The 22,093-nt window shown below is 35.4% G+C and overlaps 1 protein-coding gene across 2 annotated transcripts in view; it reads left to right on the top strand.

Annotated features, from left to right (window-relative positions):
• LOC127791803 (probable leucine-rich repeat receptor-like serine/threonine-protein kinase At3g14840) overlaps positions 1–22,093 on the top strand; it is a 64,636-nt gene that overhangs the window by 2,917 nt on the left and 39,626 nt on the right. The window contains exons 3-24 of one of the 2 annotated variants that reach the window (XM_052321879.1): positions 109–180; positions 271–339; positions 448–519; positions 610–681; positions 912–983; positions 1,063–1,134; positions 1,233–1,304; positions 1,393–1,464; positions 1,554–1,625; positions 1,999–2,070; positions 2,285–2,350; positions 7,554–7,613; positions 7,692–7,724; positions 7,873–7,907; positions 8,892–9,271; positions 9,529–9,724; positions 15,693–15,857; positions 16,222–16,340; positions 16,453–16,663; positions 16,770–17,007; positions 17,280–17,430; positions 17,744–18,354. In XM_052321879.1, the coding sequence (XP_052177839.1) occupies positions 109–180; positions 271–339; positions 448–519; positions 610–681; positions 912–983; positions 1,063–1,134; positions 1,233–1,304; positions 1,393–1,464; positions 1,554–1,625; positions 1,999–2,070; positions 2,285–2,350; positions 7,554–7,613; positions 7,692–7,724; positions 7,873–7,907; positions 8,892–9,271; positions 9,529–9,724; positions 15,693–15,857; positions 16,222–16,340; positions 16,453–16,663; positions 16,770–17,007; positions 17,280–17,430; positions 17,744–18,136 (2,764 nt within the window). In that variant the 3' untranslated portion in view covers positions 18,137–18,354. Of the gene's footprint in view, positions 1–108; positions 181–270; positions 340–447; positions 520–609; positions 682–911; positions 984–1,062; positions 1,135–1,232; positions 1,305–1,392; positions 1,465–1,553; positions 1,626–1,998; positions 2,071–2,284; positions 2,351–7,553; positions 7,614–7,691; positions 7,725–7,872; positions 7,908–8,891; positions 9,272–9,528; positions 9,725–15,692; positions 15,858–16,221; positions 16,341–16,452; positions 16,664–16,769; positions 17,008–17,279; positions 17,431–17,743; positions 18,355–22,093 lie in introns of those variants that run through there. The other variant, XM_052321878.1, reaches the window with a different exon arrangement.

The following is a 22,093-nucleotide window of genomic DNA, read 5'->3' as shown; positions in this document are numbered from 1 at the left end:
AATGTGTTGTCTTTCTGAATCAATTTTCAAACCACCAATTTCTCTTTGGGTCATTGTTGCTTTGCTCATTTAAACACGGCGTAAATTCTTCTTTGTGCCGAAACGCAGAGTCCTGAAACAGCAAGGTCTTTCAGGGACTCTCCCACAAGACCTGGTGAGGCTCCCTTACTTCCAAAAAATGTAAGTAAACAGCTCTTGTTTCTATTTTCTTAATTACCCATTTCGTTGTGTTCTTATTCTCTTTTATGAATTTGTTATAATATTTGGCAGTGATCTAACCCGCAACTATCTTTCCGGCACCATCCCTCCAGAATGGGGCACCATGAATCTAGTAAACATGTATGTATGCTTATCAATTGCCATTCCTTTATGTTGTAATGGTGTTGAGGCATTTTTTGCTCTATGTTTCTGATGATAGTTGGGTCATTGGACTCGTTGCATTTGTAGCTCCCTCCTTGGAAACCGGCTAACTGGTCCAATCCCAAAGAAACTTGGAAACATCAGCACACTTGTTCATCTGTAATACCTCAATACCCATTTGTTTATTCTGTATGAATTTAAAAAAAAATGTATCATTTTATTCTAAGATTTTGATTTTGAGGTTTGTAGAGGTGTGGAGTTCAATCAGCTGTCAGGAGCCATTCCTCCCGAGATTGGGAATCTTTCTCGCTTAGAGAAACTGTGAGTACAATCAGTTACAGTTTCCTAGTCTCTTGGCATTCTTTGTAAATTGGGTTAAAGTTTTCATTAGTTTGATGGGGTGTTCATATGAGATATTTCACATGAAAAACAAATAATGCAGAAAAGATATTGTAATATGTATGTCTCTCTATCTGCTTAACGGTTTAGAGTAAATGCTCTTAAATCGAAGGACAATCAGTTTACTGGTTGATGCCATTTTGTTGTTGAAGATGGTTGACTTCAAATAATTTCACTGGGGAGCTCCCCGAAGAACTTGCGAGGCTGACCAACTTGAAGGACTTGTAAGTTCATTTTTCTTTCACTAGTCATCTACTTTTCCCTTTCTATTGAGCTATCCAAGAATTAGTTGATATGATGCAGAAGGCTGGCTGACAACTACTTTACCGGAAAGATACCCAATTTCATCCAGAACTGGACAAATCTTGGCAGACTGTTAGAGCTTGACCTCTTTAATCTTTGCTATGCTCAGCCATTGCTTATTTCTATAATTTTTTGTAAGCTACTTTCTCATTTAAAACTGTGGCATGCAGAGTGATTCAGGCTAGTGGTTTGGATGGTCCAATTCCTTTTGGCATTGCTCTTTTGACCAAAATGACTGACTTGTCAGTAAAATCTTCTACTTCCATGACTTTTGCCCATTTAGTGATTGTGGATGATTAATGTCGTTCTAAGATGGGAAAAGATATGCAGGAGAATCAGTGACTTAAATGGAACCCAATCGTCTTTTCCACGCCTTAATAATATGATAAACTTGAAGTATCTGTAAGTTGATTGTTTATGTCATATAGCTTCGCTAAAGAGTATTATTATCTTCTGCTACTTTATGCAGTTTGTTTTTTATTTGGCTGCAGGATTTTGAGAAGTTGTAATCTTATTGGACCCTTACCTGAATATCTTGGGGGGATGGAAAAGTTGAAGAGTTTGTTAGTATTTGTGTCCCTTTTACCTTACTCTTGGCATATAATTTGTTAACTTCTCTTTGTGAGGTCTTTTTCCTACATACTGATGCGACGAATCATGTGATGTCGTTAAATATCTCGCAAGTTCACTACCACATGCTACAATGCAACTGATGAGCTGTGAACATTTGAGGATGAGTATTTAAACTTCCTAGTTGGAAGAGTTTGAACCCATCACAGCTTCTTGTGTTTGCTTAATGCTGCAAAAATGTTACTTATGTTCTGAACACTAGAACTTATAATGCTAATTATCTGGTTCTAAATGTTTCTTTTTGCTAAATACAGCAGTTGATATGAAAAATGTCATTTTGAAACTTGCTTATGATTTCTTTTGCAGAGACCTCAGCTTTAACAAGTTAAGTGGAGGAATTCCAAGCAGCTTTGTTAATCTAGCAATGACTGATTACATGTATGGACACCAATGTTTTCTATGTTTTGGTTGTATCATTTGAACCAACAGTATGGGGTGCATTTATCAAGTGGGCCGTACTCAAATATTTGAATTGATGTTAGCATAATATTTTTGTGAGATTTTTGGATGAGTTCGTTACCACAATATTAATGCTATTGTACCATGAGTGACAGATAATCAGAATTTTTTTTTTGGATATTTGTGTTCTTAGCTACTTAACTGGGAACTTGCTAAGCGGACCTGTGCCTGGTTCGGTGCTGACAGATGGAGAAAATATGTAAGTTATCTTGCACACAGTCTGCTACTGTCTAGGTTATTTACTATTCAACTCTTAAACGCATATGTCGCGCCCCATTGCTTTCTTTCTGCATATGAAGTACTTTCCATCCTCATTTTCTCATAAATCTTTAATTATCATGCAAGTCTGTGGAATTGGATTGGACCACCAACTGCTGTCAAGAAACTTAATATTCTTATTGCAATGTGTGCCAAAATAATTTCAACAGCCATGAAAAATCTTCTTAAATTGAATTTTATACACAGATTGTGCTTACCTTTGTGTAGCCCTGAGAAAAGAACATAGTGGATGTAACCGCCCACCTCCCAGAGTTTTCGCGTGCATAGAGAATTCGTGAGAGAATCATTATTTGAATGATATTGAACAATAACGCAAACTAAAATTCACACCCAATCCTTTTAGAAACCATAACTCTTTATCACAAAACATTTAATAATCATTCTTACACAATCATTCACAACATGAGCCCACCTGGCTTTCATAGAATACACCCATCTCAAACATATAAAACATTACTGTAACATAAGCACAATGACACCCAAGACCTAGTCTCGGGAGGACTCTGTATTTGCTATCATGACTCGACAATCTGGACCCAACTCTGTTGGATGCACCTGAGATCTTAGGATACTCTTACCTGGAATGAGGGAAAGCAAACGTGAGTCGCGGGACTCAACAAGCTCTAGAAAGAAAGGTTGTAGGTTGTAGACAAAACTTTTCCTATAACACCCAATGCAATTCATGCTAATGCAACGTCATGTCATATCATGCCCAATACCTGCCTTATTTCTAGATGCATAAACATATAATAAACTCCATATAAATGGTCCTTGGAGTCCACATAAAACACACACTGGCACCCAAGTCCAACATACAGCCCTGTTAGCAGCCTTTTATAGGCTACCATACAATTTTCCTTACACGTCTCTTCCTGTCACTCACAACATAATCTATTGCCGTGGGTTTCACCCCAGAGTCTTACTGTTGCCGTGGGTATCACTCCCAAGGTCTTTCTGTTGTCGTAGGTCTCACTCCCAAAGTCTTTCTATGGGCTACTTCCACGGCCTATATTCCGTGGTGGGCGCCACCCATCACCCATACTCATAACTTAAAACCGTACATTCTCACCATGTAATGCAACAAATAGGAAATGCAATGGCTTCTGCAACATCAATGTGATGACAAGGCCCCCATAAACCAACCATTAGGGCATGCTACGCCCACATAGGAATTCACATATGCGATATACTTTAAATGCACCGGCTCACATAAAATACCCAAGTTGGCTTTTAGACCAATCGTGTCATGCAAATGCTCACACATCCATCACACACAAAACATGTCCCACCAGTAAGTGCAACATAATCCCCATGCAGCACACACATTATGTTATGCACACAATCAAGGCGGGAATCTGGCAATACTAGCTCTTCTAACCCGTCTAGCGCTTATCGTAACAGTCGATGGCTGGCGCCCATACATCCAGCCATCTACTATCACGACCCATGGTCGACAGTAAGTGACTTTGTACCCCATACCCTTAAGACAAACATAGACAACATTAAACTTAAGTCACTTAAGTTCATCATTTCGCACACTTTATCCATAACAACATAGACACCATTATGTCATTCACGTTCTCATCTCTTCTCATATACAGGAAACCATCTCTACATTCATAATAAATTATTAACATAACCCTATAATCTTGACTTTAGTCACTTTCTAAGAACCTAGCCTCAACGGGTCCGACATCATTCCCAAGGAAAGCGGAGTGATACGAAGCTCTGTACCAGACGGAAGGAACAACACCAAAACATCATCCACTTAATTTATTTTCTCTCCAATATGCCCATTATTAACATATAAGTCATGAAATGGTTGCCACGCGAATTATCATTATTAAAGCGTGGAATTGAATCACAGTTAGGGAGGGAATAAAATACGAGAAACCACGGAGGCTTTCACGGGAATTAAAGAACATAAGGATAGGGTTAGGAGTTTGCCTATAATCGGCTAATTCTGGCCTCTCTTGTGTTCCCATTTCGAAGTAAAACGTTCTACAGAGAATAACAAGTTTGCGACTCAAATTAATTAAATCTAATCACGTAAAATTTATAATTTAAACATATAATACTTCTACAAATTTTTATCCACGTACCTAGTCACTTTTCACACTAAAATAATCCCCAAAACCCCTTTATTTTTTTCTTATATTTTCCTTTTTTTTTATTTTCTTTTTCTTACTTTTTCTTTTCTTTTCTTTTCTTTTCTTTTCTTTCTTCATTTCTCTTTTTCTTCTTCTTCCCTGCGCTCATCGGCGGCCACCCACCGCTGCCTAGCTCCACCAGCCGCCATCGCCTCCTGCTAGCAGCACCACCGGCCAGCCCCACTATCGGCTTTGCCACTGACGACCGCACCACCGTTGTCTGTCGCTGCTCCGCCCTACTTCAGCGTCGTCCATGGCCACCCGCACCTGCACCAGCACGCGGTCGTCGCTGCCTCGCTCTGCATTTGGCCGCCCCCAGCCATCTCCCAGCTCTCCCTCTCGAACTCCTTCTCTCCCTCCCTCCATCTCTTGGTTGAGCTCTCTCCCTCTCCTTATCTCTCCGCTCTCTGCTTTCTCACGAGCTCTCCTTCTCTCTCTCCCCTGTTTTCAACGAAAATGGCCCCCTATAGCATGCTTGGGGGCCACGAACCTGTACTTATATATATATGTATATATTAATTAATTAATTTAATTTACTCATTTGTTATTATTATTTGCATTATCTCTATTATTATTATTATTATTATTATTATTATTATTATTATTATTATTACTACGGTTATTATTATCTTTAATATTATTTATCTCCCTTAAATCTTCAAATACTCAACATTGATCTTAAATACCATAACTGAATAACTATTGTTGCCTCCAAAATTTCTGGGACGCTACAATGGATGATAATATTATTACTGAATCTTCGTTATCAATTAGTGCCAATAAAGTGTTAGTTGATACATTAGACATATGTGGAAAAAGTTTTTCTTGCATAATTATTACCTGAAGCAATATCCAAATGACCAGAGGTTGGTTGGGTCTCTCCATTACAACCTAGTGTCATGAGTTCAAATTGCAGCAACAATTTTGTAATAACCCGTGTTGCATTGTATTTTTGAGGAATATTTAATAGAAGAAAATTTCATATTTCAGGTTATCTTATGAAATTTTTGGAAGAAATTAGTTTAGGAATTACGTATTTAATGAATATGAGGAATTTTGTCTTAGCTCTTTGGACATTCTCAGTTGACTAAACATGAGGGCTCAGTCAATCAAAGTGATCAGATTTGGTTCTAGAAACCAGAGGTTCTTGTGAATTAATTGGAAAATAGAAAGAGGGCTGAACTATATATAATTTGGGGGAACTTGTAAGAAAAATGTGTAATTGGGAAAAATTCAATTCTATATCCTATATGATATGTCGACATTATGTGCATGGGTTGTAACTGAAAATTGAAAATTAAATTATTGAATTTCGAGAAACAAACAATGGATTTGGAATCCTCATTTCAAAATGAGTCTGTTGGTATGTAATTCTACAGGTTTGGGACAAATGCCTGCAGATGTGTATTTTTTAGATAGATAACGTGAAGCTGAACAGCACACCAGATGTAAAATTTAACATCAAGGATTGAAGTGATTATCCAATATTGGAATTTTGGAGTATATATGAATTAGTACAAAGAGGTGTGTGTATATATACATAGGCATGTGCACACACAAATATCTTTAGAGAGAGAGAGAGAGAGAGAGAGAGAGAGTAATAATAAAATGCATTTTGAGCCCAAATGAGGTTGGATGAAAAAATTGAAACATCAGTAATGTTTGAAATTTCATGACAAGTCCATAAGTGTGTTAACCCAAGTGAAAAACATAAGATTCTGAAGGTATATGGAATCCAAAAATAACAATATAAGCTTACGACTTATCAAAGATGAGTTGGGAAAAGATTACTAGATGGTTGAAGTATAGTTAGTTGAGTTAAGACATCTAAATGATCCTAATGGTGTTTAAATCATGGAAGTATAGCAACACAATAATGCTTAAGAAGACAAAGTAGTAAGCAGTGTCAAGCTACACAAGGTAAGGGATATGAGCATGTTTTCTGCTTTAATTGGCATGAATTTTTTTGATGGCATGTATTTTGAACAAATTGAGAAGACAAAGTAGTGAGCAGTCTCAAGCTACCCAAGGTAAGGGCTATGAGAAGACAAAGTACTGGCATGTATTTCATGAGAGAAGCATTTTGAAATTATAATCTCAAGGCAAGTTGTTGCAGTTCAAGTTGTGAAAATGATATTCATGCCATAGTTGCATGCAAGATGTTCATAAATGTATAACTCATTCCAGAATGTATTTTCTTACTACAAAATGAATGTATGCATAGGTGTAGCAAGTTTATTGAAGAGCAAAGGAAGGCTAAAGTAAAAAGGAATGGCTACATGCGTGTAGAACAACTTGGATTTAGTTTTATTTTGGCCAAGTAATGCGTGATGATATATTATTTTATCAATGATGCAATATCTTGGTTGTATGCAAGAAATGATATATGTAAGTGACGGCTTATATTATGATTACGTTCAATCCCATTGTGCAAATTTTCACCTAATTAATATGATTAAAGGTAGCCACTAGAGGTTGTTGGGAGTTGTTTTAACTAAGCTACAATATTGGTAACCTTTACTTGGAAGGGAGAAAAATCTAGTTGACTTTAATTAAATTGGGTTTGATAGAAAATAAAATTTTCCCCAGTTGTTTCTCTATTAGTACTGTTCCTGGTGAGCAGGTACTGCAGGTTTTCTCTGCTTGTTGAGGGGAGGGGGGGGTGGGAGGGGGGTGTAAAGCTGCACATGTCCAATCCCCTGATCTATCATGCAGGGACAAACAAATTATGCACTAAGCTGTCTCTTTTGGATAATTACCTAGAACAAATCCAAACTTACCAAATAAAGATGCTTTCTAGATATAGCCTTTCCTTACATAGAGTGGTAGATATGTCAATTATGATGACAAAAGGTTTATTGCTAGTGATATGTTAACAACAAATCTATTAGTTATAGATTAACCATTATGCCTAGAATAATAGTTTTCCTCTTATTCTAGAGTTAATGAATTATATTTTGAATTACGTTGCAGTGATCTTTCATTTAACAACTTTAGTTTGAGCTCCTCCCAAGCTTGTCAGCAGAGAAACGTGTAAGATTACATACAACTTGGAATTGTTATAATTTCTTGAAGATCTCATTGCAACCATGCTCTTGTATTTTTGTATAGGAACTTATTTGGAAGCTCTTTGAATGGTAGCACGTGAGTCTTGAACCTTTGACGAAGAACATTTAGCTTGATATCTGTGTTCCTCTAATGATCCATTAGGAATTTATTTGGTTTATTTCCTTATCAAATTAGTATATTGATATGATTCTGACTACTTCATGATCTCAAATTGTCTTGTCAGTTCAATTTCATCCTGCTTGGGACTTTGCAAACAAAGTAAGTCCGCTTTTGTTCTGTTTTGATTTGGTGTATCAATGTGACAACTAAGGGTAACTTAATTATCATGAACTATTTGAAAAGCAATATCATAGAAATTAGCATTGTAAATGCATAAGGCATGTCATGAATACAGGGACATGAATACAGGGAGATAATAGATCCTAAAATTATATAGGCCATATATGCTTATATGCAATATGCCTACATATTACATGTACAGTGTGCTATTTCTTTGAATGGAATGGTTACACTGTTAGTCCATAAGAATGACGATCCTTGCACATTTTTTTTTTTTTTTGTGTCAAATTAGATGTGTTTAGGGCCTTTCTTTCTATGCAATTTGTCCAACAGCTGAATAAGTTTATCATCTCAAATCTGAATTGGTAATTTTACTTACTGATTTATGCAATTTTGATATAAAATTTGAATATGCCTTGGTCAATAACCCTAGCTTGGTGGCTGTGTTATGAGGTAAGAATGACCCAAAAGAACATATAATGGTATTGGCACTTGCACGCTGTTGCCAGTTTCTCTACCATACTATCATAACTTTTTGCTTAAAACTTGAAATAATGGTTGCTAATGATGATAGAGTTTCCAATCACCTGCGAATGGTCCCACTCAAAAGCCAGTGCTTAATGCTTTCATGTAGTATTAAACATGCTTGGCTTAGAGAATCCTTTTGTTTTTCAATCAAGTCAACTTACATCTTCTATAAAACTGTATAAGCTGAAAATATGATGCACCACAAAGGTTGCATTAGGGGAGAGGTCATACTAATGAATACAAACAGTTGATAGTCTTACTTAAAGTATATCCCATATTGGAATTGCTACTGGAGCTAAATGTGGACTTGATTTTGGGACCCAAGGGGAAGGTTGTTAATCTTGTGCTTGTTTTATCATCTCCTTCTCACGCTTTTGTTCCTTTTTTCTTTTTGTTCTATTTCATGATAAATAATTTGGTTATGCTTTATATCAGAGATTAATTCCTTCCACATAAACTGTGGTGGGGGAGAAGTAACTGATGGTGGTGGCACCAAATATTCAGCCGATGTAGACCCAGCTGGGAATTCAAACTTCTTCCGAAGTGGAAGTAATTGGGCATTTAGTAACACAGGTTATTTTATGGATGACGATCGCGCGGATGATTCCTTTATTGTAAGAAATAATTCAAGGCTCTCAATGAATAATTATGAGTTATACACAAATGCACGACTTTCTGCCTCATCTCTGGTCTATTATGGGTTCTGTCTGCTGAACCAAAACTACATAGTGAAGCTTCACTTTGCAGAAATTATGTTTACTCGTGAAGAGTATTATAGCAACCTTGGAAGACGTCTATTTGATGTTTACATTCAGGTAGGTTTTTGCAATATACATACCACCACCAATTAGAGCTGACGAATGAAAATTTTCCTATTATGTTTGATTTTATCTTTTCAGTTCTTTGTTTAGAATGGATACTAGTGATGTTCTGTTTATGTTTGACTTATTGGGAGATATGCTCCCATATAATTCACCATTTTGAGTTTCATGTCTGGGTGGCAATTTATATCTTTCAAAAATGAAGAGAACTAACACAAAGTAAAAGCTTGACTGTGAGGAATTTCTTCCAGGGAAACTTAGTGGACAAAGATTTCAACATTGCAGATGAAATAGGTGGAGTTGGTCAGGAAATCATAAAGCCATACAATGCTGTAGTGACTGATGGAACACTAAAAATCCACTTTTACTGGGCTGGAAGAGGGACAACTGGTATCCCTAGTAGAGGTGTATATGGTCCCCTCATTTCAGCTATATCTGTAGAACCTGGTCAGTTGTATTTCTTTGAAATTTTGTTTATTCTATTCACGGTTAGGGAAAAAAAACTCAGTCTCTTTCATCCTTTTTGAGCTATGCTTCTATTATAGTTAGGGGAATTAAATTAGATGATTTAATCCTGTTTCATTAGGGATGAATGGAGACCTTGAAAATTAAATCATCTCATTTGGTTTGCATATGCAGAATCTGTTTTCATATGTTATCTGACATTAAAGTTCTTCACTTCTTCTGTATTCGTCTTTGTTTATTTATTTATTTTACAAATGGTTGGAACCTGTAGGAAGTGGGAGACAAATGATCCCACAAATTATGGGATCTAATGGGGAACAAAGGATCCACAAATTATGGGTTGTGTTTTTCTTTTTGGTTTGAAGAATGAGAAGGTTAGTGATGTTGTTGTGTATATAAGATGTATAGGTTGATTAGGTTTAGTGTGTGAAGATATCATTATATTCCATATTGTTTTCTTTGGTTATATGATATCAGAGCCACCTGTAGCTGGTGCTGATTTGCCACTACTCTAGCAGACAAGTCAGTCGCTGCCACCAAGAGCTTAGAACGGAGAAGACGGAGGTTCTCTCGTTTCCATCGTCGTCGGTAACCATCAAGCTTTGTCACCCCTCCTAGTAGCATTATTGCGTGTACCTTCTGCCATAGGTCTTTTCGGCTATCATTTGCTTCTTCCACTATCGCCATCAACATCGCTGGCCTAGGATCGGCCAACCCTTGAAGTCCAGCCACCATTGTCGTTGCCACGCACCACCATTAGATCTGACCACCTAGACTATTTGTTGCTCCGATCTCTCTCTCTCTGGTACTCCAATCATGATGTCGTCACCATTGTTGGACTCGTCTCTTTCAGATCTTCTAGATCCCAGTGGTTTCATCGCCATCCACCGTCATCGATCTGCCATTGCTGCCGGCCATTAACCTCGTTAGTGCTCCAACAAGCCTCTGTTGCTACTCACTGCCCTTCTATCCTGATAATTTTCTTTGTTTTTTGTGGAAGCCTGTCAGACCGTCAGCCTCAAATATGAACTTCACAGTTTTAGATCTGGTTTGCAGCAACCCTCTGATTTCTGACCAGCAGACCACCTCCACCAACTTGAATACCAACGGCCACCATTACCGATAAAATGATCAAATCCACTTCATCCATAGAAGAATCGACCAGCATCCCGACTATCTCCAACCCCCAATTATCCTTAGTACATGGTCATTCTGAGAACCCCTCAATACAAATCACATTTCATAAATTAAATGAGAGCAATTTTAGAGAGTAGTATCAATCAGTGTTGCTTGTGATCAAGGAAAGATGAAAGATGGGATATTTAACAGGAGCAACAACAACACCTCTATTAGATTATGTCGCCTATAGTGTATGAGAAGCATAAAACTCAATTGTGATGGCATGGTTGATAAAGTCGATAGAGCAAAAGATTGGGAGCTTTGTATCTATTCTACCAAACAACAAAAGAAGTGTGGGATGCAATGAAAGAGATGTACTCAGATCTTGAGGATATATCTTAAAGTTTTGAAGTTCACTCTAAAATTCGAAACACTCAACAAGGTATATTATCTGTTACCGAGTACTTTAATATGCTCTTAGAACTGTGGCAACAAATCGATTTGTTTCATAATGTTGAGTGGAAGTTTCTTGATGATGGAGTCTTGTACAATAAGATGGTAGAAAAATATTAAATATTCAATTTCTTACAAGGCCTAAATCGAGACCTTGATGATGTTCAAGGACGAATACTTGGCACAAAGCCTCTACCAAAACTAAAGGAGGTGTTTGCTGAAGTCTGGCGTGAAGAAACAAAGAGGAAAGTGATGACATCTCCCATATAGCCCTCATCCACCGAGATAGCAGTCTAGGAATCTGCTTCAGCAGCAAACCGAAATAAAGGATACAATTCAAAATGAACTTTTGGAAAGGACAAACGATTATGGTGTGAGCATTGTAAGAAGCCCAACCAAACCAAAGACATGTGCTGGGATATTCATGGAAAGCCCCCATATTGGAAGCCATGAAGCCAAAGGAGAAAGAATGCCTATGTGGCTAAGATAACAACTGGTGTAGCCTTTCAACCATTCACAGCAGAGTAGATGAAAATTTTTCGAAAATTGATGACTTCCTCACTAGTTACAGATGCCTCCAAAATTATCCCATCAATCTCTACTAGCTTTGCAAAACTTACATCAAATAAAGGTATTTTTTCCTTATTGTTATATAAAGACTCACATGATCCTCGAATAGTGGACACAGATGCTTCTGAGCCATATGACAAGCTCCAATACAGGATTCAGTAACTATCAACCATGTAAGGAAAATGTTGATATTACTATAGCAGATGGGTACATGTGCATAGTAATAGGGAGAGGAGATATGGAACTCAATGGGTTAGAATTGAATTCAATTCTTCATGTTCCTAGTCTGCAGTGCAATTTACTTTCAGTGAGTAAATTAACTAAAGATTTGAACTGCTCAGTAACATTTTTCCCTAGTTGCAAATTTCAGGATCTAGCATCGGAGAGGACGATTGAGAATGTTAAGGAGCAAAATTGTCTCTATTACTTGTCAGATGTTGGTTTTCCTTCAAGTCCAAAGTTACCTACTATTTTTTTCTCCGTTTCTAATTCTAATGTTATGTTGTGGCATCATAGAATAGGTTACCCGAGTTTCTTGTTCATTAATAAAAATCATTCATCATTTCAGTGTGATCATTGTACTCTTGCCAAACAAACCCGTGCATTTTATCCATCTCACACATACAAACCTTCTACTCCATTCCATTAATTCATAATGATCTGTGGGGACCATCACGAGTATTAAATTTAATCGGGTAACAATAGTTTGTTACCTTTATTGATGACCGTACCCGGGTATGTTGGGTTTACTTGATGAGAGAAAAATCCGAAGTGACTACAATATTTAAACGATTTCACAAGCTTGTTAAAAATGGTTTTCAATCATCTATCCATATTCTTCGAATGGAGAATGGTAGAGAGTATTTCTCCCATGAACTAAATATTTTCAAGAATATGGGATACTTCATCAAAGTTCATATGCATATACTCCTCAACAAAATGGGGTTGTTAAGAGAAAAAATCATCACCTATTGGATGTTTCTCGATCCATCATGTTTGCTAGTCATGTTCCATACTCCTTTTGGGGTGAAACAATTCTTACATCAACATTCCTTATCAATTGTGTTCCCTCTAAAGTCCTTTAATACCGAACATCCCTTAGTGCATTGTTATTTGTCTCTCCTTCCTCTCGGGTTCAAAATTCTCTTAAACCTCGTGTGTTTGGGTGTGTGTTATTTGTCCATAATGTTTAACCCAACCGGGACAAGTTTGATCCTAAAGCTCTTAAATGTGTCTTTTTTGGTTACTCATCCATACAAAAAGATTATAAGTGCTATCATTCTTCTACAAAACGATTCCTGATCTCGTGTGATGTTTCCTTTATCGAAAATCAAACCTTCTACTCCTAAGTTTCTCTCCAAGAGGAGAATAATACTCAATGAGACAAACATTGGGAACCCAATTTCTTTGAGCCCTTCCCTTTTATCTCCTCATCTTTTTCTTTCCAATTCGATTCTGAGTTCAAAGACAGTGGTGATATAGGTCAAGGGAAAGAATCTAACACTATATGCCCTAAACCAATTTTGGTTTACTCTAAGAGACCATAGACTCTAATGCAAACTCAAGAGTATGAATCGATGGCAAATTCCATTACTACAGATAATCAAGAAAAGGATGAGAAAAATGAGCCATGTTGTGAGGAAAAAGAACCTATCAATAACATTGATCTTCCGATTGCTATAAGGAAGGGGGTAAGGTTTTCTATGAGAAATTTCAAGTGTCTTATATCAGATTATGTTGCATATACTAAGTTATTAGAAAATTTCAAAGATTGATGAGATTCGTGTTCCTTGAAATGTTCGTGAGGCATTTCAAGATCCAAATTGGAAGAAAATTGTACTAGAAAAGATGAAGGCATTGAATGATAATGAAACTTGGGAGATGGTGAAGTTACCAGAAGGGAAGAAAACTGTTGGTAGTAAATGGGTCTTCTCAGTGAAGTATAAACTAGATGGAACTGTAGAACGATATAAGGCAAGGCTAGTAGCACAAGGTTTTACTCAAACATATGTGATTGATTATGAAGAAACCTTTGCACCAGTCTCAAGCTTAACTCAATCAGAGTTCTTTTGACTATTGTTACTAATTTAGATTGGAGACTACACCAGCTTGACATTAAGAATTATTTTCTCAACGGCACATTAAAGGAGGAGGTATATATGAGAATTCTTCTTGGATTTGAAGAAAATGGATATCCAAACAAGGTATGTAAGCTAAAAAAGGCCCTTTATATTTTGAAACAATCACCTCGAGCTTGGTTTACATGATTCAACACTGTTATGAAGGATCTTGGATTCAACTAAGAGCAAGCTTATCACACCTTGTTTGTGAAAAAGAATAAGTTAGGAAAAAAAACAATATTCATTGTATATGTTGATGATATTGTAATCACAGGTGATGATGAAATGGAGATTGAAAATATCAAAAAGAGACTTGAAGTTGAATTCATGGTAAAAGATCTTGGGAAACTTAGATACTTTTTTGGAATAAAGGTTGCGAGAAGTCACAAAGGGATCTTCATTTCACAAAGAAATTACACATTTAACTTACTTAAGGAGACAGAAAAACTTAGGTGTAAATCTTCTAGCATGCCTTTGGAACGTAACTGGAAACACAAGGTTTCAGATAGTGATCCTCTAGTGAATAAAGAAAGCTATTTGCATTTGATAGGAAAACTCATCTACCTTTCACTCACAAGATAAGATATTGTCTTTAGTGTGAGCGTAGTAAGCCAATTTATGTATGCTCCCACAAAAAGACACATGGATGCAGCAAACCAAATTTTGAGATATTTAAAGAGAAGTCTTAAAAAAGGGTTATTGTTTAAAAAGATTGGAGTCAAGGACATTATTGGTTTTTCAGATGCAGATTGGGCATGAGTTGTTAATGATAGCAAGTTAATAACTGGGTATTGCACAAAAGTGTGGGGTAATCTAGTGACATGGAGTAGCAAAAAACAGTTTGTGGTTGCTCGAAACAATGTAGAAGTAGAGTATAGAGCCATAGCTTAAAGAACATGCGAACTCATTTGGATATAGAGATTGATGGAAAATTTAAACATGCTAATAACAGGGTCTATAAGTTGTTTAGTGATAACAAATCAGCTATCAATGTAGTCTATAATCCAGTTCAATATGATCAGATGAAACATATAAGGATTGATAGAAATTTCATCAAGACTGAGATTAAGAATGAGACTATTGTCTTGTCCTACATTCCTATCAAGTCCCAAGAAAGTGATGTTTTAACCAAAGTTCTTCAAAAATTAAGTTTCGATATCTGTATTAGCAAGTTAGAAATAACTTATATCCATTCTTCAGTTTGAGGGGGAGTGTAAGAAGTGGCAGACAAATGATCCCACAAATTATGGGATCTAATGGGGAACAAAGGATTCACAAATTATGAGATCCACAAATAATGAGTTGTGTTTTTCTTCTTTTTGGTTTGAATAATGAGAGGGTTAGTGATGTTGTTGTGTATATAAGATGTATATGTTGATTAGGTTTAGTGTGTGAAGATATCATTGTATTCTATATTGTTTTGTTTGGTTATAGGAACACGAAGAAACGATTTAATTATTTGTTTAAAATTCTTAGATGCAAATTATCTTGCAGTACATAGTGAAACATATTCATGCTTATGTTGTTTATAGAGTGTGAGCATCTAAATGGTTCCAAAGTCATAATACGAGCTAAACTCATTTAGAGTTCTGATGAAACCATTTATTCCTTGCCAATCACGTGGGTTCCCATCTTGATGAGCTTAATATAATCATCTTATCATTTTCATTTATTTTTTTCTCATGCAGATTCTATCCCGCCATCAGAAGGTCGAAATGTTACGTCCGCTGGAAATGTTATGTCCGCTGGTGTAGTGGCTGGGATTGTGGCTGCTGTAGCTTTGGCTATTATTTTGCTTCTAGGTATCCTTTGGTGGAAAGGATGCCTAAGATGCAAAGATACTATGGATGAAGGTACTTTAAATCTTACAATTGTAAATAAATGGTAGCTCTTCATCGCAATTTTTATGTTTTCTCATCTTAGAGATGTATCTCTATTTGCAAGGCTCTTTTGGCAAATTAAGTCCCTGCAATTTTCAAATTTTCTCTTTATCAAACTCAGCTATACAAGTAATTTTTTTCTCTGCAAAAAATATTATTTAAACATGAAATTTTTTAACACCATTATGTGAAAACTAACTAGATTTACATTGTTACTAGAATTCAGGTGCAAATATATGTTCCAGGAGTCAAATATTTAAATGTCGTAAGAATTTTAGGATAATGTTTGGTTATTATTTCTAAAACTACCTCTTATCTCACTTCGCATTTTTCGCAGACTTGAAAGGTATAGACCTGCAAATTGGTTCATTCACCTTGAGGCAAATTAAAGCTGCCACAAACAACTTTGATGTTGTTAATAAGATTGGTGAGGGTGGTTTTGGTTCTGTTTATAAGGTATCTTCAAAATGAAATATGGATCCCAGTTACATTTGAACTTTGATAATCACATCTTTCTATAAAATTCTCCTGATGCAAAGGTCCCCATTTTTGTATATTGAAATTTCAGGGACTTTTATCAAATGGCACACTAATTGCTGTAAAGCAGCTATCTTCCAAATCAAAGCAAGGGAACCGCGAGTTTGTAAACGAAATAGGGATGGTTTCTGCTTTACAACACCCTCATCTTGTAAAGCTGCATGGATGTTGCATTGCAGGCAATCAATTGTTCCTAGTATATGAATACATGGAAAATAATAGTCTTGCTCGTGCTTTGTACGGTAAACTTCAAGCAATCCTATTTCAATATCAGAACATTTCTGCACATGTTTAAGCATGTGCCATTTAACTAATAATTCCACATTCTTGTTCATTTTCTCTTTAAAGGCCCAGAAGAGCTCCAGTTGAAATTGGGTTGGCGGGCAAGATACAAGATATGCATTGGTATAGCTCAAGGTTTGACTTTTCTCCACGAAGAATCAAGACTTAAGATTGTTCATAGAGACATCAAGGCTACCAATGTGTTGCTTGACAAGAATCTTAACCCTAAGATATCCGATTTTGGTTTGGCAAAACTTAATGAAGAGGATAATACCCATATAAGCACACGAATTGCAGGAACATAGTAAGTCCTATGCTTTCAATAACAGACAATGAATTAATTGTTGTTTCTTAAAATCATTATCATAAGTTTTCTAGTGGTAACGAAGTTATTTTTCCCTTTCAATATATTTAACTGTTTATAGTAACATTGTAAACAAGCCAGCTTGTTTACAATGACATATGACCACATACTAATCATGGGAAGGGAAAGGTTGTTTTATATTCTTCCCTACAATGACATGTATGACCTACATACTAATCATGTAGAACGATTATGTAAATTTGAATGTGCAGTGGATATATAGCACCAGAATACGCAATGCACGGCTACTTAACTGACAAAGCAGACGTATATAGCTTTGGAATTGTTGCACTGGAAATAGTTAGTGGAAAAAGTAACAGTAGTTTTCGGCCAAAGGAGACCTGTTTTAATCTTCTTGGTTGGGTAAGTTGAAAACTTCTTTTCTCACCTCTTATAAAGTCACACAATTTGCGACATTTGGATTTCATTTCAAGTTCAATGGATGAAAGAACACAATTATAGCCAGGGGAAGAAATTTGTTTGCTGAAATAATGTGAAAACTCTTCTTGAACAAGTTAGCTTGTGAATTTATGGATTACCATAATGTATTTCTTATTAGTAGCGAAGCACTTGTTATGTTTCCAATCTATGTTAAAGAAACAAATCTTAGTGCCCTTACTTGCAGTTACAACGTATGCATGTATTAGATATAAGTTCTAATATTTTTCTCCCTTAGGCACTCGATCTAAAAGAGGAGGGGAAACTGATAGAGCTAGTGGATCCAAAGTTGGGATCAGACTTCAACAGAGACGAGGCAATGGTGATGATTAATGTAGCTCTTCTGTGCACTAATGTTTCCTCGTCAGTTAGGCCTACCATGTCTTCAGTTGTAAGAATGCTTGAAGGTAAAGCAACTGTCAAGGAACTAATTTCAAATGGAAGCAACTCAGTTTATGACCAAATGAAGCTGAAAGGGAAGATGGATGACAGTCAAGATAGCCAAGAAGCAACGATGACAAATAGCATGTCCAAAGGCACATCAACCAACATGACATTGACTGATTCTTCTCAACCCGCTGGCGATCTTTACCTAGTCAATTTGGATTCTAATTATATGAACCAAGATTAATAATAAGAAATGCTATTGCACATCATTTTGGTAGGTTTTCATTTTGATCTTCCTTCATACAATATCACTTTATAGTTTTTCCTTTGTTCCCTTCCTTTTCCCCATTAGTTTGGTGATTCCTTTACAACATCCATCAAATACATAATGTAACTTTTGGCAAACTGGGGAAAAGAATCTGCTTAAATTGAATCTATCTCTTTGCTTGTGATTTTCTTTGCCATTGTGTTTGGATAGAAAATGTCAGTCTTTATATGTTTAGGTCCTTGAGAATGCTTTCTTCCACCTTTTTCTTAAATGAGAATTTGAGTATCTTTGATTTGTGTACATTGTCCATGGCAGCCATTCTTATGTCAAGAAAATGGTGAAGGGGTAGGATGTGCAAGAATTGAGATATACTTATGTTGCTGGAAAGTTGGGGCCAATACACCACCTGCTAAACCCTTGTAAACTCGGGACTTTTGTCCCTCGAGGTAGACTCCAACGCTTAATTTAGTGTTTAACAAAATGAAGACGAGCAAATCAAATGTGAAGTAACGAGAAGAGTAGAGAGTGAAGGCTTACATTCTTTCAGAGTATTTAGAGCTTGTATAGTCTAATTAGAGATGGCTCGAGCACAATTCTTGCTAGGGACTTTACTTCGGACGTGACCTTAGAATATGGTCTGGATGTGGCTTTAGACTCATGCTTGTTGAGCCATCTGAGGGCCATGCGCCCTGATAGTCAGTGTGTGAGACTCTCATAAATTGACATAGTGTGAGACTCTCATAAATTGACGTAGCACACATAAATTTATAATAGTTTTGCTTAAATTTATAATGATTTTATTTAAAATTAACAATAGTTCATAGTAGTAAGTATTTTTTTATTAATTTTAAGTAAAACTATTATGAATTTATGTATTTTATGTTAATTTATGAAGATTATTTATAAGTATATTATTTTTTGTATAATAAATAGCATTTTTTAGAAACACGACAATTCCTTATAAATAAAGGAAGATTTTCCCAAAAGGAAATAAATATGTTAGGAGAGAAGCAAAAAGAAAAATTGACACTATAAGCTACCTATCATTATGTTAATTGTTTGCTATTTATTATTAAATTTTATTTTTAAGCAAGATAGATAAAAAAGATTTTATAAAAAAATTTAATTAATAGTATTTTATAATATGAAAATATAGTGTTTGCTTATATAATAGTATAGATATTAAATGTCAATTTATTGAGTTATTCAAATTTCACACGTTCATTTTGTTTGGACTCTTTGATTAGTCTATCACATCATGAGAATTTGAGTTAGAAGATATAATAAACTCACATAATAGCTATATTAAAATAAAAAAATTGAGAATCTTATCTTAGAATTGTATTCTTTTTTAATTTTTCCTTTTACTTTGTATATATATATAAACCTCTTATGTAATTAAATTCATTTTATTTTATTATTTAAAGGTTTTCTACTATACATACAAATAAATTTATTACATTTTAGACGATATTATTAAGAGTTTTGAAAGGCCCATTCATTCGATCATCCTAACTCAAATAATATAAATTATTTTTTATAAAATAAAATAAATAAAAGAAATTTTCCTTTTAAATTTTGGAGTGCGACTAATGGGCTTTCCAAATTCATTTGATGTGACATAAGCATAAGACCAAAGGCCAAAATAATTAATGGAGCCCAAATGATCTCCCAGGGCCATAATCCTAAGAGACCAAGATCACTAGAAGACCCTTACGGTCACTAGAAGACCCTTACGGTCTTCAACCTTGGGAGACCGCCTCAGTTTCACTGGAAATTGGTACGAGTCTCCCGTGGACCATCATGAAGCTCCAACCTAGAGCATTTCCCTTCATTGAAGGGATTCCTAAACAAAGTGCAAGATCATTTCATAATCTAAAAATCTCTTCGGGAGTGGCGTAAAAAGGATAAATATTATCTATAGAGAATTATAGTCTTAGTGAACATCGAAATATTATGATAAACATTATTTATAAAATATTCCAATTCTAATATATCTTCGAAAAGTTAAGGCTTTTTTATAAATAGATAATCTATCATTTCAAAAAATATATATCTCTAATATTGATTTTAATACGATATTAAAGTTTTTAGTGTTTAATTTAAATATCAGAATATTTGTACTAAATATCAGAATGTTTGTACAAAACTATCATGTGTTCTCTTTTTTGTAGAGTTCAAGGGACTTGATGACAATATTTCTACTTAATAAATTTATTATTGTCGTTGAACGACAATACCATTTATTGAGAGTTTAAAACATTGCCTTCAAGGCCTTAATTAGTCACGTTGGGAGCAAGTTTTATTTTAGAGATAAGTATGAAAATTAAACAGTAAATTGAACTCGAATTTATTGTACTTTGAGTTATTTGTGTAAAGATGTTTTGTGATTTAAAAATGACTCTTGAAGACCTTATGACTTATATTTCTTATAATTCAAACATGCCTTATGTCACAACCCTTGTTAATTAAACTGATATTAATATACATTAATTAAGCTAATTAAACCTTGATTAAATTTAAATTTAACTAAAATAAACAATGAAAAAAAAAAAAAAAAAACAAAGAACCATCACTGGTGATGGGTCCAACAGTCTAGAATTCATTAACAATTATCACCATTTCAAACCCAATTTTTGGTTGCAATTAATGGTATCATATCAGATAATGGTATCATCATCCTCGTAGTAAAAGCAGCATAACCCATTTCTGCTTCAAGCTACGACAAGTGAAACCAATTTTTGGTGGGTCTCATGGTGCACCTACCAACACGTGGTAGTTCTTTTCTCTAGGCCGCCTCCAACAATTAGTGACAATCGGTAGCTCTTTCGTCGATCAGCAACATCTACAACGCAAGTAGATCCATCACACAACAAACTTCAACAGTCACCTTTCTAACCTCACGAGGGTCGATAACAATCTTATGTTGTAGCAACCAAATAAAATTCTCATTTTCTTTAAATTTGTTGTCACAAATTTTTATCCAACAACAAATAGTGATTCTCAAACAATTGTGATGTCATAACCAACCTAACCAAGGCCCTAATATCACTTGTTAGGTTAGAGTTGCACAAACAAGGATGGTAAATAAAAATTAAATAAAAATAATAATAACACGTTAAAAAATTAATGTGGTTTTTACCCATCAAAACAAAAAGCCTTACGAGGGTGTAAAAGTGAAATCACTCACCTTAAGGGCCCCCACATACTACTCCACGCACGTGAGAGGGGTTAAGCACAGTACATGGTGGCCCCAAGGTAGAGGCACAGTGCATAGTGCCCACAAGGAGCCACCCACACAAGAGGATGAAACTCTCAACACTGCAGCTGCCATGACTCGAATCTGCATCTTTGGGTGCAATCTTTTACCCTAAAACCATTGTGCTACGCCCATGGAGCCAAAAAAAAAAAAAAAAGCCTTACAATTTCTGATAACTGGTTGTAATACATAAACATTAAATCACAATTATGGGAAGATTAGATTTTTCAAAACTATCATAATCTATTAATAAAACTTATCATTTAATAAAATTATTTAAGAGACTTTTTCTCCATTAAATTAATCTTATAAATTTCCTAATCAAACTAAAATTATTATTGCAACACGAACTAAAAGTAAATTATGATATCTAAATTATAATTATTCAAACGAAAGAAATCTCAATAAATTTATGTTGAAAGAGGATCAGAAGTAAAATTTAAGTCCAACGAATTAATTGGGGAGAAAGAATATAAAGAGAATCCCATTGAAAGAAAAATAATAGAATAGAAAATTGGAGCATCCTTTCCTTTTGAACTTCATCTCTCTTCCTTCTTTATCTCTCTCTCAATCCCTGTTGTTTTCATTCCTCTTTCAAATCAAAGGCAACCTGAATTCTTCTTGTTTCTTCTTCTTCCTCGTCTTCTTTATTGAATTGCAGAGTTCTCAAATCC

The sequence above is a fragment of the Diospyros lotus genome, chromosome 15 (genome assembly GCF_014633365.1).
Source record: "Diospyros lotus cultivar Yz01 chromosome 15, ASM1463336v1, whole genome shotgun sequence".
In the NCBI taxonomy this organism is placed as follows: Eukaryota; Viridiplantae; Streptophyta; class Magnoliopsida; order Ericales; family Ebenaceae; genus Diospyros; species Diospyros lotus.
Note: the sequence above shows the minus strand (reverse complement) of the source record. Positions and strands in the feature narration are given on the sequence as shown.